The following is a 15,066-nucleotide window of genomic DNA, read 5'->3' on the forward strand; positions in this document are numbered from 1 at the left end:
AAGTCATCAACCAAAAGCAGTAGTGGGTTTTTTGTTGTTTGAGATAGTGTCTCGCTTTGTTGTCCAGGCTGGAGTGCAGTGGCACAATCATGGATCATTGCAGCCTTGACCTCTCGGGCTCTGGTGATCCTCCACCTTAGCCTCTGGAGTAGCTGAGACTGCAGGTGTGCACCACCATACCTGGCCAAATTTTTTATTCTCTGTAGAGATGGGGTTTCTCTATGTTGTGCAGTCTGGTCTTGAACTCCTGGGCTCCAGCAGTCTGCCTTCCTTGGCCTAAAATGCTGGCATTATAGGCATGAGCCACCATGCTCGGCCAGTAGTGGGAGTTTTGATGTGGAGGTTCACACGACTTCTGTTCAGTGAGGTACAGGGGGGACAGGGGACCCCACCTGAGGAATAAGTGGGGGTTCCTTATCAAGATGAGCTAGGTTTCACTAAGAACAGAAAGCAAAAGATAGGTTCAGTGAGAGACTGAGGCTCTGGGATTTATTGACTGTGTAATTAGGGGTTCCACAGAGCACACACTTGAGAGGAAACAGATGTAGGAGTTTGGGTAAATGGCAAACAATCCCAGGGACACTGTTGGCAGCTGCAGTCCCTTGGAGGGTTGTTAGAGGCCTGTTGTGGGTGTGCTGAGGTTGGTGGCTGAGGTTTCTGTGGGTTCAGATCCTGGAATCCAGGAGCGGAGGGTAGTGTGTCATGTAAGTGAGGTACTGCAGCTCACAGTAACTGTGAAACCTTCGCTCCTTCCCTGCAGTGGCCCCTGGAATAACATGTTCTTGGGCTGTAACAGCCCCATCACGGCAGGTGATTTTCAGATTTAATAGGGCTGTATTCGCTACAGTCTGATTGGGAATTTGGGGAAGGTTTTGGGCTATCTCAGCTCTAAATAGTGCCCTGTGTATGTTTTTTTGCTAACTTGAATTAGTTTTAGTTTTTGCAACATTCAATTGTTTATGCCTTTTCTCAGCTCTGCTGCTAGGATCTGACACTTAATTGCCTTTAACTTTGATCCTCTCTTTCACCTTGGCAACCCAATATCCTCATTAACTGAGACTTTATCTGCAGTCAAAGAATCTACTTTCTAGCACTATCTGTAGAGTTCATAGCTTTCCAGATTGTATTAGCCCACTTTCACACTATTATGAAGAACTACCTGAGACCAGGTAATTTATGAAGAAGAGAGACTTAATTGACTCACAGTTACTCAGGCTTACCAGGAAGCTTGACTGGGAGGCCTCAGGAAACTTACAATCATGGCGGAAAGTGAAGGGGAAGCAGGTACAGCTTACCACGGCACAGCAGGAGAGAGAGTGAAGGAGGACGTGCCACACACTTGCAAACCCTCAGATCTCATGAGAACTCACTGTCACCAGAATAGCAAGGGAGAGATCCGCCCCCATGATCCAGTCACCTTCCACCAGGCCCCTGCTCCAATTCAACATGAGATTTGGGTGGGGACAAATCCAAACCATATCCCAGGTGCTGCAGGAAATATTCTTTACTGACTCCTGTTGTGGTACAGGTGTACAGAGAGTTGCTGTGCACTGCCTTCATCCCCTCCATCCACCCTCCTGATACAGGTTTTCAAAGAGAGTTGCTTGTTGTGAACAATGTCAAGAAAACCCCTCTTGACCTGATGATGGCAAGATGATTAAAGTCTCGGAGCCCTAGAGTCAAGAAGCTGCTAGAGATCATCTAGCTCGAATGTAACCCCCGTCCAGTCTCCATCTACCCCTTTAGAAGTGAGGACATTGAGTCAGAAGGTGACACCAGATCTGCGCCTTGTGAGTTCTCATCCTTTACACCCATTACACTTCTTACAAGGTCACGTACCTTGCCTCTCACTCATCAGTAGTGCTTTGCAAAGGAGAGTATTGAGGTCGCTTGTTATGGAGAAGTTAATTTTGTTGTAAAATTACCTAAATATAATCTAAAAATACCTTATATTTTTCCATTTTTAGGAAGAAGTAAGTCTAACTTGGGCTGGACACCTCTACATCTGGCATGCTATTTTGGACACAGACAAGTGGTCCAGGATCTGTTGAAGGTCTATTTATGACTAATTTTTAATGACTACAATAAATATTATTGTTATGTAAATTTTTAGATGAAAGTCTTAGAAAAGCCGCCTGAGCCACAGTGACTTATTTAAAGCAATAGTTTATCATTCAAGACACTTAAGTGTTCTTTATTGAATACATGAATTAAGTTAGCCTGGTTAATTAAAATTGTATGTTTAATCATTAGATTTTTATATTACTAGCCTTTAAAAGTTATAGAAGTGGGCTCTCTACTAAAAAATACAAAAAACTAGCCAGGCGAGGTGGCGGGTGCCTGTAGTCCCAGCTACTCGGGAGGCTGAGGCAGGAGAATGGCGTGAACCCGGGAGGCAGAGCTTGCAGTGAGCCGAGATCCGGCCACTGCACTTCAGCCTGGGCAACAGAGCGAGACTCCGTCTCAAAAAAAAAAAAAAAAAAAATTATAGAAGTGGGCATATTAATGAAGATTTTATTTTCAGTTTTATGAGTGTGACAGGTGAAAAAATAACCAAAGCACACCCTAAATAATTAAAAAATAATGTCAATACACAAATAAAAATTTAAAAAAACAGAAAAAAAGTCACGATCTCTTAGCACTGCATTTAATGAGAATTGAGAGTTCATATTTCTTAATTCTATGATGAATAACTTCTCACATATTGATTACATCTTACAATTCATCTGTACGTTTAAATAATGGCATCTTTTTTCCTGAAAACTTATTAAAGTGATAATGGAGGAAATGTGGTATTTCATTCAGAGATCATTCTCCTTTTATCAGTATGACTGCTTCTAAAGTAGAGTGAAGGATTTTTTTTTTAATTGAGACAAGGTCTCACTTTGTCACCTAGGCTGGAGTGCAGTGAGCTGAGATTACGCCAAGTGCAGTGGTGTAATCTCGGCTCACTGCAGCCTTGACCACCTGGGTTCAAGTGATCCTCCTGCCTCAGTCCCTCAAGTACTGGAGCTATAGGCACGTACCTTCATGCCTGGCTAATGTTTTTGTATTTTTTGTAGAGATGGACTTTTACCATGTTGCCCAGGCTGGTCTCAGACTCCTGAGCACAAGCAATCCACCCGCCTCAGCCTCCACGTGCTAGGATTACAGGTGTGAGCCACTGCGCCTGGCCAAGGTGTATAGATTTTTAATGAAAAGCACCTTTTTACTTTTTATTCTTCTACCTATCAGGTAGATTTTTACCTTTCAGGAAACCTACTATACACACACACACACACACACACACACACACACAAACACACACATACATATATATGAGATAGAGTCTCGCTATATTGCCAGACTTGCCTTGAACTCCTGGGTTCAGGTGATTCTCCTGCCTCAGCCTCCCGAGTAGCTGGGACTATAGGCTCATACCACCATGCTGGCTTTTTATTTTTACTATAAATTTAATTTATTGTTAGTAGTGACACCTAAACAGTATTAACAATTTTAATTTTTTAAGGCTTTAATGTATTTTGAAGGAATGATTTTCACCATTGTATATTTCTTGATATTTAAAGTGGTCATGTTTACTAGGCTGGTGCAGAAGTGAATGTGTTGAATGACATGGGAGACACGCCGCTTCATCGAGCTGCCTTTACAGGACGAAAGGTGAAAATCATTCTATGTTCAATGTTTGTAAGTGAGGTATTTGGAAGAGTAGTTACCATTGTTTTCTCTATTATAACCATCTGACCAGCAACTGGAGAAAGCCGCACAATCAAATGTATACACCAGAACTTTGGGTCAAAAGGCCACAAGATCTTTGAGTCGGACAGTGAGGTCAAGTACTAAGGTCGTGGAGACCCCCACTCTGTAGCATCCCTGTGAGGAGATCATTCTGTTTCTGCTTGTGTACTCCAGCAATGGGGAACTCCTGATTATTCTTTTTTTAAAAAAATAGCTTAATTGAGGTATAACTTACATTGCATAAAATTCACCTGCGATATTGTGAAATATATATTTGGTCTTTGACCTTTTACACTAAAGATATACAAAAAGATGACTGGCAACCCCTAGCTGGCTTCAGGATAGTGGCTGGTCACCAGAAAGACCAAGGCAGGACTAGGGGATTGGGATTTTCAACCCAACTTTGCAACCTCCAGGGAGGGTAGAGGGGCTGAAGGGGAAATTGCTCACTACTGGCCAGTGGTTTAATCAATCATACTTATTTAATGGAACCTCCATAAAAACCTGAAAGGACAGGGTTCTGGGAGCTCCTGGGTAGCTGAACATGTGGAGGTTCTTGAACGATCGCGCCCCAGCAAGGGCATGGGTGCTCCGTGCCCTTCCCCCATGCCTTGCCCTATGCATCTCTTCATCTGTATCCTTTGTAATGTACTTTATAATAAACCGGTAAACGTGTTTTACTGGGTTCTGTGGGCTGCTCTAGCAAATGAATGGAATTCAAACAGGGAGTCGTGGGGACCCTAACCTAAAGCCCATCAATGAGAAGTTCTGGAGGTCTGGACCTGCAGCTGTGTCTGAGGGGCGGGGAGAAGTACTGGGACTAAGCCCTCAACTGTAGGCTTGATACTATCTCTGGGTAGATAGTGTTGGAATTGAATTAAAGGACATACAGTTGGTGTTTGCTGCAGAACTGATTGCTTGCTTGGTGGTGGGGAGAACTGCCCCCACCCACATTTGACCACAGAAGTCTTCAGTGTTGCTTGCTGTGGTAGGAGAGCAGAGGAAAAGCATGATTTGATCACATACTGTAAGTGTGCATTTTAGTGATTTTTATACATTTACACAGTTGTGCGACATCATCAAAATCCAGTTTTAGAACATTTGTCACCCCAGAAGTTTCCTCATGCCTGTTTAGATTCATCCCCTGCCCCTTTCCCATGCCCCAGGGTACCACTGATTTGTGTCCTGTCTCTAGATATTAGATATTTGCCTTTCCTAAACTTTTTTTTTTTTTTGAGACTGAGTCTCGCTCTGTCACCCAGGTTGGAGTGCAATGGCGCGATCTTGGTTCACCGCCGCCTCCTGGGTTCAAGCGATTCTCCTGCCTCAGCCTCCCAAGTAGCTGTGATTACAGGCCTCTGCCACCATGCCCAGCTAATTTTGCATTTTTAGTAGAGATGGGGTTTCACCATGTTGGCCAGGCTGGTCTCGAACTCCTGACCTCAGATGATTTCCACCCACTTCAGCCTCCCAAAATGCTAGAATTATAAGTGCGAGCCACCGCACTCAGCCTAAACATTTCTTGTAAATAGTATCATACAAACTTTTGTGTCTGGCTTCTTTAATTTAGCATAATGTTGTTGCGGTTCATCCATGCTGTAGCATGTATCAGTAGTTTGGTCTTTTTTATGGCTGAATAGTCCATTGTATGGATACGCCATCTTTTGTTATCTGTTCAAGTTTTATTGAAACGACTATCTTTTTGCATTGTATTGCCCTGATACCTTTGTTGGAAATCAACTGACCATAATTTAAATGTTTCTGTTTTTTTTTCTTTTTTCTTTTTTTTTTTTTTTTTGAGACAGGGTCTTGCTCTGTGACCCAGGCTGCAGGGCAGTGGCACAGTCTCGGCTCACTGCAGCCTCTGCCTCCCAGGCTCAGGTGATCTTCCATCTCAGCCTCCTGAGAAGCTGGGACTACAGGTGTGTGCCACCATACCTGGCTAATTTGTTGTATATTTAGTAGAGACAGGGTTTCTCCATGTTGCCCAGGCTGGTCTCAAACTCCTGGACTCAAGTGATCTGCCCACCTCAGCCTCCCAAAGTGCTGAGATTACAGGTGTGAATAACTAAGTTTTGATATTAAACAGTGTAAGTTCTCTAAATATGATCTTTAAAAAGTTATTTTGGGTATTCTCAGTCCTTTGCATTTCATGTAAGTTTTGGGATCATCTTGTCAGCTTCTATAAAAACATATATTGGAATTTGTATGGAGATTGTGTTGTCTTGAATCTATAGGTTAATTTGTGGAGGCTTGCCATCTTAATATGGATTCTTCTAATCCATGAATATGAAACCTCTTCATTTATTTAGATCTTCTTTAGTTTATCTCAGCAATGTTTTGAAGCTTTTTTTCTTTTTCTTCTTTTTTGAGACAGGATCTCACTCTGTCACCCAGGCTAGAGTGTAGTGAGGCAATCGCGGCTCTCCGCAGCCTCGAGGCTCCAGCTGTCCTCCTACATCAGCCTCCAGAGTGGCTGGGGCTGCAGGTCCACACCACGATGCCCGGCTGATTTTTGTATTTTCTGTAGAGATGGGGTTTTGCCGTGTTGTCCAGGCTGGTCTCGAACTCCTGGGCCACCCACCTCGGCCTCTGAGTGTTGGGATTACAGGCGTGAGCCACCACGCGTGGCCTGAAGTTTTCAACATAGAGGTCTTGCAGTCCTTTTGTTAAGTGTATTCACCAGCCTGGCTTTAATCTGTGGAATGTGGAGTGAGTCTGGCCAGCTAATACCTCTGCTGAGTTAAAAAAAAAAAAAATTTTAAATTTTGTTTGTTTTAGAGACAAGTCTCACTATATTGCCTAGGCTGGACTTGAACTCCTGAGCTCTAGTGATCTTCCTACCTCAGCCTCTCGAGTAGCTGGGACTGTAGGCATGCACAACTGTGCCTGGCTTTCAGCATAGTATTTTAGGATTCATGCCTGCATCTGTGTAGCCTAGTGGTGAGCCCGTATTTGGGCAGCAGTGGGCTCCATTCCTCAATCCCCTTAGGGTTCTGCGCTCTGCCCTGGATCTGTGTGTAGGCTGGAGAGTGCTTTCAGAGTCCAGGCATTTCTCACTTCTTCCTCTGCTCTGACTTTTGCAAGGCCCCCTCTCCTTTCTCCTGCAGATGTGTGGAGTTTCCCAGCAGCCTGGGGTACCTGGGAGGCTTACCTACTCCTACTCCAGTTCTTTCGTTTTCAGGGTAGTCTTCTTAAGTTTTAGGCTATTTTGCCATTTGCCTGTGTGGTAGGCAGAATCATGGCCCTCCAAAGACATCCACGTCCTAATCCCCAAAACTTGTAAGTATGTTAGGTTACACAGCAAGGGGAAGTTAAAGTTGCAGATGGAGTTGAGATGGCTGATCAGCTAACCTTAAAATAGGAAGATTATTTTGGATTATCTCGGTGGGCCCAATGTAATCACAGGTATCCTTGGAAGTGTAAGAGAGGCTGGACATAGTGACTCACGCCTGTAATCTCAGCAGTTTGGGAGGCCAAGATAGAAGGATCACTTGAGCACAGGAGTTTGAGACCAGCCTGGGCAACATAGGGAGAGCCCCATCTCTGAAAAAAGGAAAAAGAAAAAAAAAAAGCCCGGTGTGGTGGTGTGCATCTGTCATCCCAACTGCTCGGGAGGCTGAGGTTGGAGAATCACTTGAGACTGGAAGGTTGAGGCTGAAGTGAGTCATGATTTCACCACTTCACTCTAGCCTGGGTGACAGAGGGAGACCCTGTAAGAAAGAAAGAAAGAGAGAAAGGAAGGAAGGAAGGAAGGGAAAAGAAAAGAAATAGCTGGGTGTGGTGGTGTACTCCTGTAATCTCAGCTACTCGAGAGGCTGAGGCAGGAAATCACTTTAACCCAGGAGGTGGAGGTTGCAGTGAGCCAAGATGGCGCCATTACATTCCAGCCTGGGCAACAGAGCAAGATTAAAAAAAAAGAAAAGAAAAGAAAAAGAAAGAAGTGTAATAAGAGGGAAATGTGACTATGAGAGAATCGTCAGAGAGATACAGTGTTTCTGCCTTAGAAACTGGAGGAAAGGGGGCTGTGAGCCAAGGAATGTGGACAGTCTCTAGCAACTGGAAAAGCAAGGAAATGAATTCTCCCTTAGAGCCCTTACAACACCTTGATTTTTCCCAACGAGACCCATTCTGGACTTCTCAAATACAGAACTATGAGGTAACACGTTTCTTTCTGTTGTTTTAAGCCACCAAGTTTGTGGTCATTTGTTACAGCAGTGGTGGAAAGCTAATACACTCTAATAGAAAAAGCAGCCTCATGCTAGCAAGCATGTAGGTATTCTCATTTGTTTTCTGCTGTATTTGCTACTTTTACTGGGTTTTTGCCTTTTGTTTTAAATCAAGTCATTTCCCTCTGGCAGCAAAACTGCTGGGTTTCACTGCCAGGCCTGCCGTGGTCAGACTTGTTCGGGGAAGTGGGAAGGAGTAACAGCCTGTGACTAGAAAGCTAAAGACTCCCAGTGTTCTTCCTCCAAGTTCCTGCCGTTCCTCTGGAGTAACTGCCTCTCAGTTTGTTTCTTTAATGGATATCCAGCACCACGAAATGGTTAGTTTTGACAATTTTGTCCAGCTTTATGCTAATTTTTTCAGTATAACACTTCTGTTGTCCTTTCATAGCTTAAAGTTTCTTTACCCCATATTAATGTTTTTTTGACTATTTAAATGATATGCAAAATTAACTATGACATAGGGTATATTTCTTGTATATTCTAGTTGTTGACCATAGTCCAACATGATACCTAAAGGTGGTTTCATAATCACATGATTGGAAGCTTTATGTGAATTTATCACGAGTTAAAGAACAAGTTTATTATTATATTGTTTCACACTTTTCATTATTCTAATGACTAAATTTAACTAATGTTTAATACATTACCATGAGTCGATTCTGTATGCTAAGCATATTTGAATTAGTGCATTTTATACCACTCTGGTCTTTTTGTTCATTAGTTGGTATTTGTGAACCAGATATGGAGTCTTAAGCTGAGAAAAAAGAACCTTTTATAATAAACAAAGGTTGTGGTTAATTTCTATGCTTGACTTTGTGGGGTTTCAAATATGAGCTGCAGATGGCTCGATTTGCCTGACTACGTGAACTACTTGTTGTTTCCCTCTGTAGTCTTGTATTGCTCATTCTTTTCTATATACTTAAGAAAATTCTATTGTCATCTATTTCTGCATAGCCCAGATCTACCCATTCAAAGTGCCGCTCAAATGTAATATCCATAAATTCTTTCCTAACATCTTGCAGCTAGAAGGAAACTCTACTCTTCCAGGTTTCCTGGGCACAGTACAGCACTTTTATTCATCCTCTACCTTGTATTAGTGTTATTTTTGTCTACGTCTTTTTTTTTTTTTTTTTTTTTTTTTTGAGATGGAGTCTCCCACTGTTACCCAGGCTGGAGTGCACTGGCACGATCTTGGTTCACTGCAATCTCTGCCTCTCAGGTTCAAGTGATTCTCCTGCTTCAGCCTCCTGAGTAGCTGGAATTATAGGCGTATGCCACCATAGTTTGTAATTTTAGTAGAGACAGGGTTTCACCGTGTTGGCCAGGTTGGTCTCGAACTCCTGACCTCAAGTGCTATCAATCCCAAAGTGCTGGGATTACAGGAGGGAGGCGCTGCACCAGCCTGTTGTCTGTGTCTTAACTCTGCTACTAAGTGGCATTAATCTTGCTAGCAAGGAATTATCATGTTTTGTTTTTTGTGTCCTCCATGAGCACAAGGTAAATTTTACCTCTCATCTCTGTAATTACCTAGATTGATAAGTTCATTTTTCTGTGTTCAGCTCTTTACATATTTGGCCATTTCTGCTATTTTCTTGAACTTTGAACATGAGACCGTGCTAAACTGGGCCTTAGTTTGACATGCACATCAGCATATATACAGTAAGTCCTCACTTAATGTCAATGATAGATTTTTGGAAACTAACTCTTGGATAAATGATGTATAAGGAAACCAACTTTACCATAGGCCAATGCATATAAACAAGAGTTAAGTTCCTACAGCATAGTTCTAGTCACAAAAAAAAAAAAATCACTGCCAGGCATGGTGGCACATGCCCATAATCCCAGCACTTTGGAGTGCCAAGGCAGGTGGACTGCTTGAGCCCAGGAGTTCAAAACCAGCCTGGGCAACATAGGGAGACCTCACCTCTACAAAAAAATTAGCCAGATGTGGTGACATGCACCTATAGTCCCAGCTACTCGGGAGGTTGAGATGGGAGGATCACTTGAGCCCAGGAAGTTGAGGCTGCAGTGAGCCAAGATCATGCCACCACACTCCAGCCTGGGCAGCTGAGTGAGACTCTGTGTCAAAAAAGAAAAGAAAAGAAAATTACCACACTTCTAAATGAAGAGCAAACACTTCTAATATTAAACATTGAAATAAATGTGAGCTATTCATACATTTAGAAAGATTGGTAAAAACAAGTAAGATAATTATTTACCCATTTATCTCAGTTCAGGTACGAAGGTGGCTGGAACCTATCCTGGTAGCTCAGGGAGCACAGGGGGATCCAGGCCTGGACAGAATGCATCTTGTCACAGGGCCACTCACATACGCACCCACATTCACACTGGGACAGTTCAGACACGCTCATCCACCTGATATGCACACTTCAGGATGTGGGAGGAAAACAGTACCTGACATACCCGCACACAGACATGAGGAGAACACGTGAACTCGACACAGAGAGTGGCCCTCTCCAAGAATCGATTTTTTTTCTTGTGAACATTGCAATGAAACGATGTTGAATGAAATGGTGTCGTTTGAAGATCTGTTGTATTTTCTTAACTGCTGTCTTAGAAAATAACACTTAGCGGGGCGGAGCAAGATGGCCGAATAGGAGCAGCTCCAGTCTCCAACTCCCAGCGCCAGCGACACAGAAGACCGGTGATTTCTGCATTTTCAACTGAGGTACTGGGTTCATCTCACTGGGGAGTGCCGGACGATCGGAGCTGGTCAGCTGCTGCAGCCCGACCAGCGAGAGCTGAAGCAGGGCGAGGCATTGCCTCACCTGGGAAGCGCAAGGGGGAAGGGAGTCCCTTTTCCTAGCCAGGGGAACTGAGACACACAACACCTGGAAAATCGGGTAACTCCCACCCCAATACTGCGCTTTAGGAAACAGGCACACCAGGAGATCATATCCCACACCTGGCCGGGAGGGTCCCACACCCACGGAGCCTCCCTCGTTGCTAGCGCAGCAGTCTGTGATCTACCAGCAAGGCAGCAGCGAGGCTGGGGGAGGGGCGCCCGCCATTGCTGAGGCTTAAGTAGGTAAACAAAGCTGCTGGGAAGCTCGAACTGGGTGGAGCTCACAGCAGCTCAAGGAAACCTGCCTGTCTCTGTAGACTCCACCTCTGGGGACAGGGCACAGTAAACTAAGACACACAGACACCTCTGCACAGACGCAAACGACTCTGTCTGACAGCTTTGAAGAGAGCAGTGGATCTCCCAACACGGAGGTTGAGATCTGAGAAGGGACAGACTCCCTGCTCAAGCGGGTCGCTGACCCCTGAGTAGCCTAACTGGGAGACATCCCCCACTAGGGGCAGTCTGACACCCCACACCTCACAGGGAGGAGTACACCCCTGAGAGGAAGCTTCCAAAGCAAGAATCAGACAGGTACACTCGCTGTTCAGAAATATTCTATCTTCTGCAGCCTCTGCTGCTGATACCCAGGCAAACAGGGTCTGGAGTGGACCTCAAGCAATCTCCAACAGACCTACAGCTGAGGGTCCTGACTGTTAGAAGGAAAACTATCAAACAGGAAGGACACCTACACCAAAACCCCATCAGTACATCACCATCATCAAAGACCAGAGGCAGATAAAACCACAAAGATGGGGAAAAAGCAGGGCAGAAAAGCTGGAAATTCAAAAAATAAGAGCGCATCTCCCCCGGCAAAGGAGCGCAGCTCATCGCCAGCAACGGATCAAAGCTGGACGGAGAATGACTTTGACGAGATGAGAGAAGAAGGCTTCAGTCCATCAAATTTCTCAGAGCTAAAGGAGGAGTTACGTACCCAGCGCAAAGAAACTAAAAATCTTGAAAAAAAAGTGGAAGAATTGATGGCTAGAGTAATTAATGCAGAGAAGGTCCTAAACGAAATGAAAGAGATGAAAACCATGACACGAGAAATACGTGACAAATGCACAAGCTTCAGTAACCGACTCGATCAACTGGAAGAAAGAGTATCAGAGATTGAGGATCAAATGAATGAAATGAAGCGAGAAGAGAAACCAAAAGAAAAAAGAAGAAAAAGAAATGAACAAAGCCTGCAAGAAGTATGGGATTATGTAAAAAGACCAAATCTACGTCTGATTGGGGTGCCTGAAAGTGAGGGGGAAAATGGAACCAAGTTGGAAAACACTCTTCAGGATATCATCCAGGAGAACTTCCCCAACCTAGTAGGGCAGGCTAACATTCAAATCCAGGAAATACAGAGAACGCCACAAAGATACTCCTCGAGAAGAGCAACTCCAAGACACATAATTGCCAGATTCACCAAAGTTGAAATGAAGGAAAAAATCTTAAGGGCAGCCAGAGAGAAAGGTCGGGTTACCCACAAAGGGAAGCCCATCAGACTAACAGCAGATCTCTCAGCAGAAACTCTACAAGCCAGAAGAGAGTGGGGGCCAATATTCAACATTCTTAAAGAAAAGAATTTTAAACCCAGAATTTCATATCCAGCCAAACTAAGTTTCATAAGTGAAGGAGAAATAAAATCCTTTACAGATAAGCAAATGCTTAGAGATTTTGTCACCACTAGGCCTGCCTTACAAGAGATCCTGAAGGAAGCACTAAACATGGAAAGGAACAACCGGTACCAGCCATTGCAAAAACATGCCAAAATGTAAAGACCATTGAGGCTAGGAAGAAACTGCATCAACTAATGAGCAAAATAACCAGTTAATATCATAACGGCAGGATCAAGTTCACACATAACAATATTAACCTTAAATGTAAATGGACTAAATGCTCCAATTAAAAGACACAGACTGGCAAACTGGATAAAGAGTCAAGACCCATCAGTCTGCTGTATTCAGGAGACCCATCTCACACGCAGAGACATACATAGGCTCAAAATAAAGGGATGGAGGAAGATTTACCAAGCAAATGGAGAACAAAAAAAAGCAGGGGTTGCAATACTAGTCTCTGATAAAACAGACTTTAAACCATCAAAGATCAAAAGAGACAAAGAAGGCCATTACATAATGGTAAAGGGATCAATTCAACAGGAAGAGCTAACTATCCTAAATATATATGCACCCAATACAGGAGCACCCAGATTCATAAAGCAAGTCCTTAGAGACTTACAAAGAGACTTAGACTCCCATACAATAATAATGGGAGACTTCAACACTCCACTGTCAACATTAGACAGATCAACGAGACAGAAAGTTAACAAGGATATCCAGGAATTGAACTCATCTCTGCAGCAAGCAGACCTAATAGACATCTATAGAACTCTCCACCCCAAATCAACAGAATATACATTCTTCTCAGCACCACATCGTACTTACTCCAAAATTGACCACGTAATTGGAAGTAAAGCACTCCTCAGCAAATGTACAAGAACAGAAATTATAACAAACTGTCTCTCAGACCACAGTGCAATCAAACTAGAACTCAGGACTAAGAAACTCAATCAAAACCGCTCAACTACATGGAAACTGAACAACCTGCTCCTGAATGACTACTGGGTACATAACGAAATGAAGGCAGAAATAAAGATGTTCTTTGAAACCAATGAGAACAAAGATACAACATACCAGAATCTCTGGGACACATTTAAAGCAGTGTGTAGAGGGAAATTTATAGCACTAAATGCCCACAAGAGAAAGCAGGAAAGATGTAAAATTGACACTCTAACATCGCAATTAAAAGAACTAGAGAAGCAAGAGCAAACACATTCGAAAGCTAGCAGAAGGCAAGAAATAACTAAGATCAGAGCAGAACTGAAGGAGATAGAAACACAAAAAACCCTCCAAAAAATCAATGAATCCAGGAGTTGGTTTTTTGAAAAGATCAACAAAATTGACAGACCACTAGCCAGACTAATAAAGAAGAAAAGAGAGAAGAATCAAATCGACGCAATTAAAAATGATCAAGGGGATATCACCACCGACCCCACAGAAATACAAACTACCATCAGAGAATACTATAAACACCTCTACGCAAATAAACTGGAAAATCTAGAAGAAATGGATAATTTCCTGGACACTTACACTCTTCCAAGACTAAACCAGGAAGAAGTTGAATCCCTGAATAGACCAATAGCAGGCTCTGAAATTGAGGCAACAATTAATAGCCTACCAACCAAAAAAAGTCCAGGACCAGATGGATTCACAGCTGAATTCTAGCAGAGGTACAAAGAGGAGTTGGTACCATTCCTTCTGAAACTATTCCAATCAATAGAAAAAGAGGGAATCCTCCCTAACTCATTTTATGAGGCCAACATCATCCTGATACCAAAGCCTGGCAGAGACACAACAAAAAAAGAGAATTTTAGACCAATATCCCTGATGAACATCGATGCAAAAATCCTCAATAAAATACTGGCAAACCGGATTCAGCAACACATCATAAAGCTTATCCACCATGATCAAGTGGGCTTCATCCCTGGGATGCAAGGCTGGTTCAACATTCGCAAATCAATAAACATAATCCAGCATATAAACAGAACCAAAGACAAGAACCACATGATTATCTCAATTGATGCAGAAAAGGCTTTTGACAAAATTCAACAGCCCTTCATGCTAAAAACGCTCAATAAATTCGGTATTGATGGAACGTACCTCAAAATAATAAGAGCTATTTATGACAAACCCACAGCCAATATCATACTGAACGGGCAAAAACTGGAAAAATTCCCTTTGAAAACTGGCACAAGACAGGGATGCCCTCTCTCACCACTCCTATTCAACATAGTGTTGGAAGTTCTGGCTAGGGCAATCAGGCAAGAGAAAGAAATCAAGGGTATTCAGTTAGGAAAAGAAGAAGTCAAATTGTCCCTGTTTGCAGATGACATGATTGTATATTTAGAAAACCCCATTGTCTCAGCCCAAAATCTCCTTAAGCTGATAAGCAACTTCAGCAAAGTCTCAGGATACAAAATTAATGTGCAAAAATCACAAGCATTCTTATACACCAGTAACAGACAAACAGAGAGCCAAATCAGGAATGAACTTCCATTCACAATTGCTTCAAAGAGAATCAAATACCTAGGAATCCAACTGACAAGGGATGTAAAGGACCTCTTCAAGGAGAACTACAAACCACTGCTCAGTGAAATCAAAGAGGACACAAACAAATGGAAGAACATAC

The 15,066-nt window shown here is 43.1% G+C and overlaps 1 protein-coding gene across 5 annotated transcripts in view; it reads left to right on the plus strand.

Annotated features, from left to right (window-relative positions):
• OSBPL1A (oxysterol binding protein like 1A) overlaps window positions 1-15,066 on the plus strand; it is a 229,920-nt gene that overhangs the window by 24,143 nt on the left and 190,711 nt on the right. For 2 of the 5 annotated variants that reach the window (XM_028837998.2, XM_028838000.2), the window contains exons 3-4: window positions 1,968-2,053; window positions 3,583-3,657. The exons of 2 other annotated variants lie outside the window; for them this stretch is intronic. In XM_028837998.2, the coding sequence (XP_028693831.2) occupies window positions 1,968-2,053; window positions 3,583-3,657 (161 nt within the window). The remainder of the gene's footprint in view (window positions 1-1,967; window positions 2,054-3,582; window positions 3,658-15,066) is intronic. One more of the 5 variants, XM_028837999.2, reaches the window with a different exon arrangement.

The sequence above is a fragment of the Macaca mulatta genome, chromosome 18, assembly GCF_049350105.2.
Source record: "Macaca mulatta isolate MMU2019108-1 chromosome 18, T2T-MMU8v2.0, whole genome shotgun sequence".
In the NCBI taxonomy this organism is placed as follows: Eukaryota; Metazoa; Chordata; class Mammalia; order Primates; family Cercopithecidae; genus Macaca; species Macaca mulatta.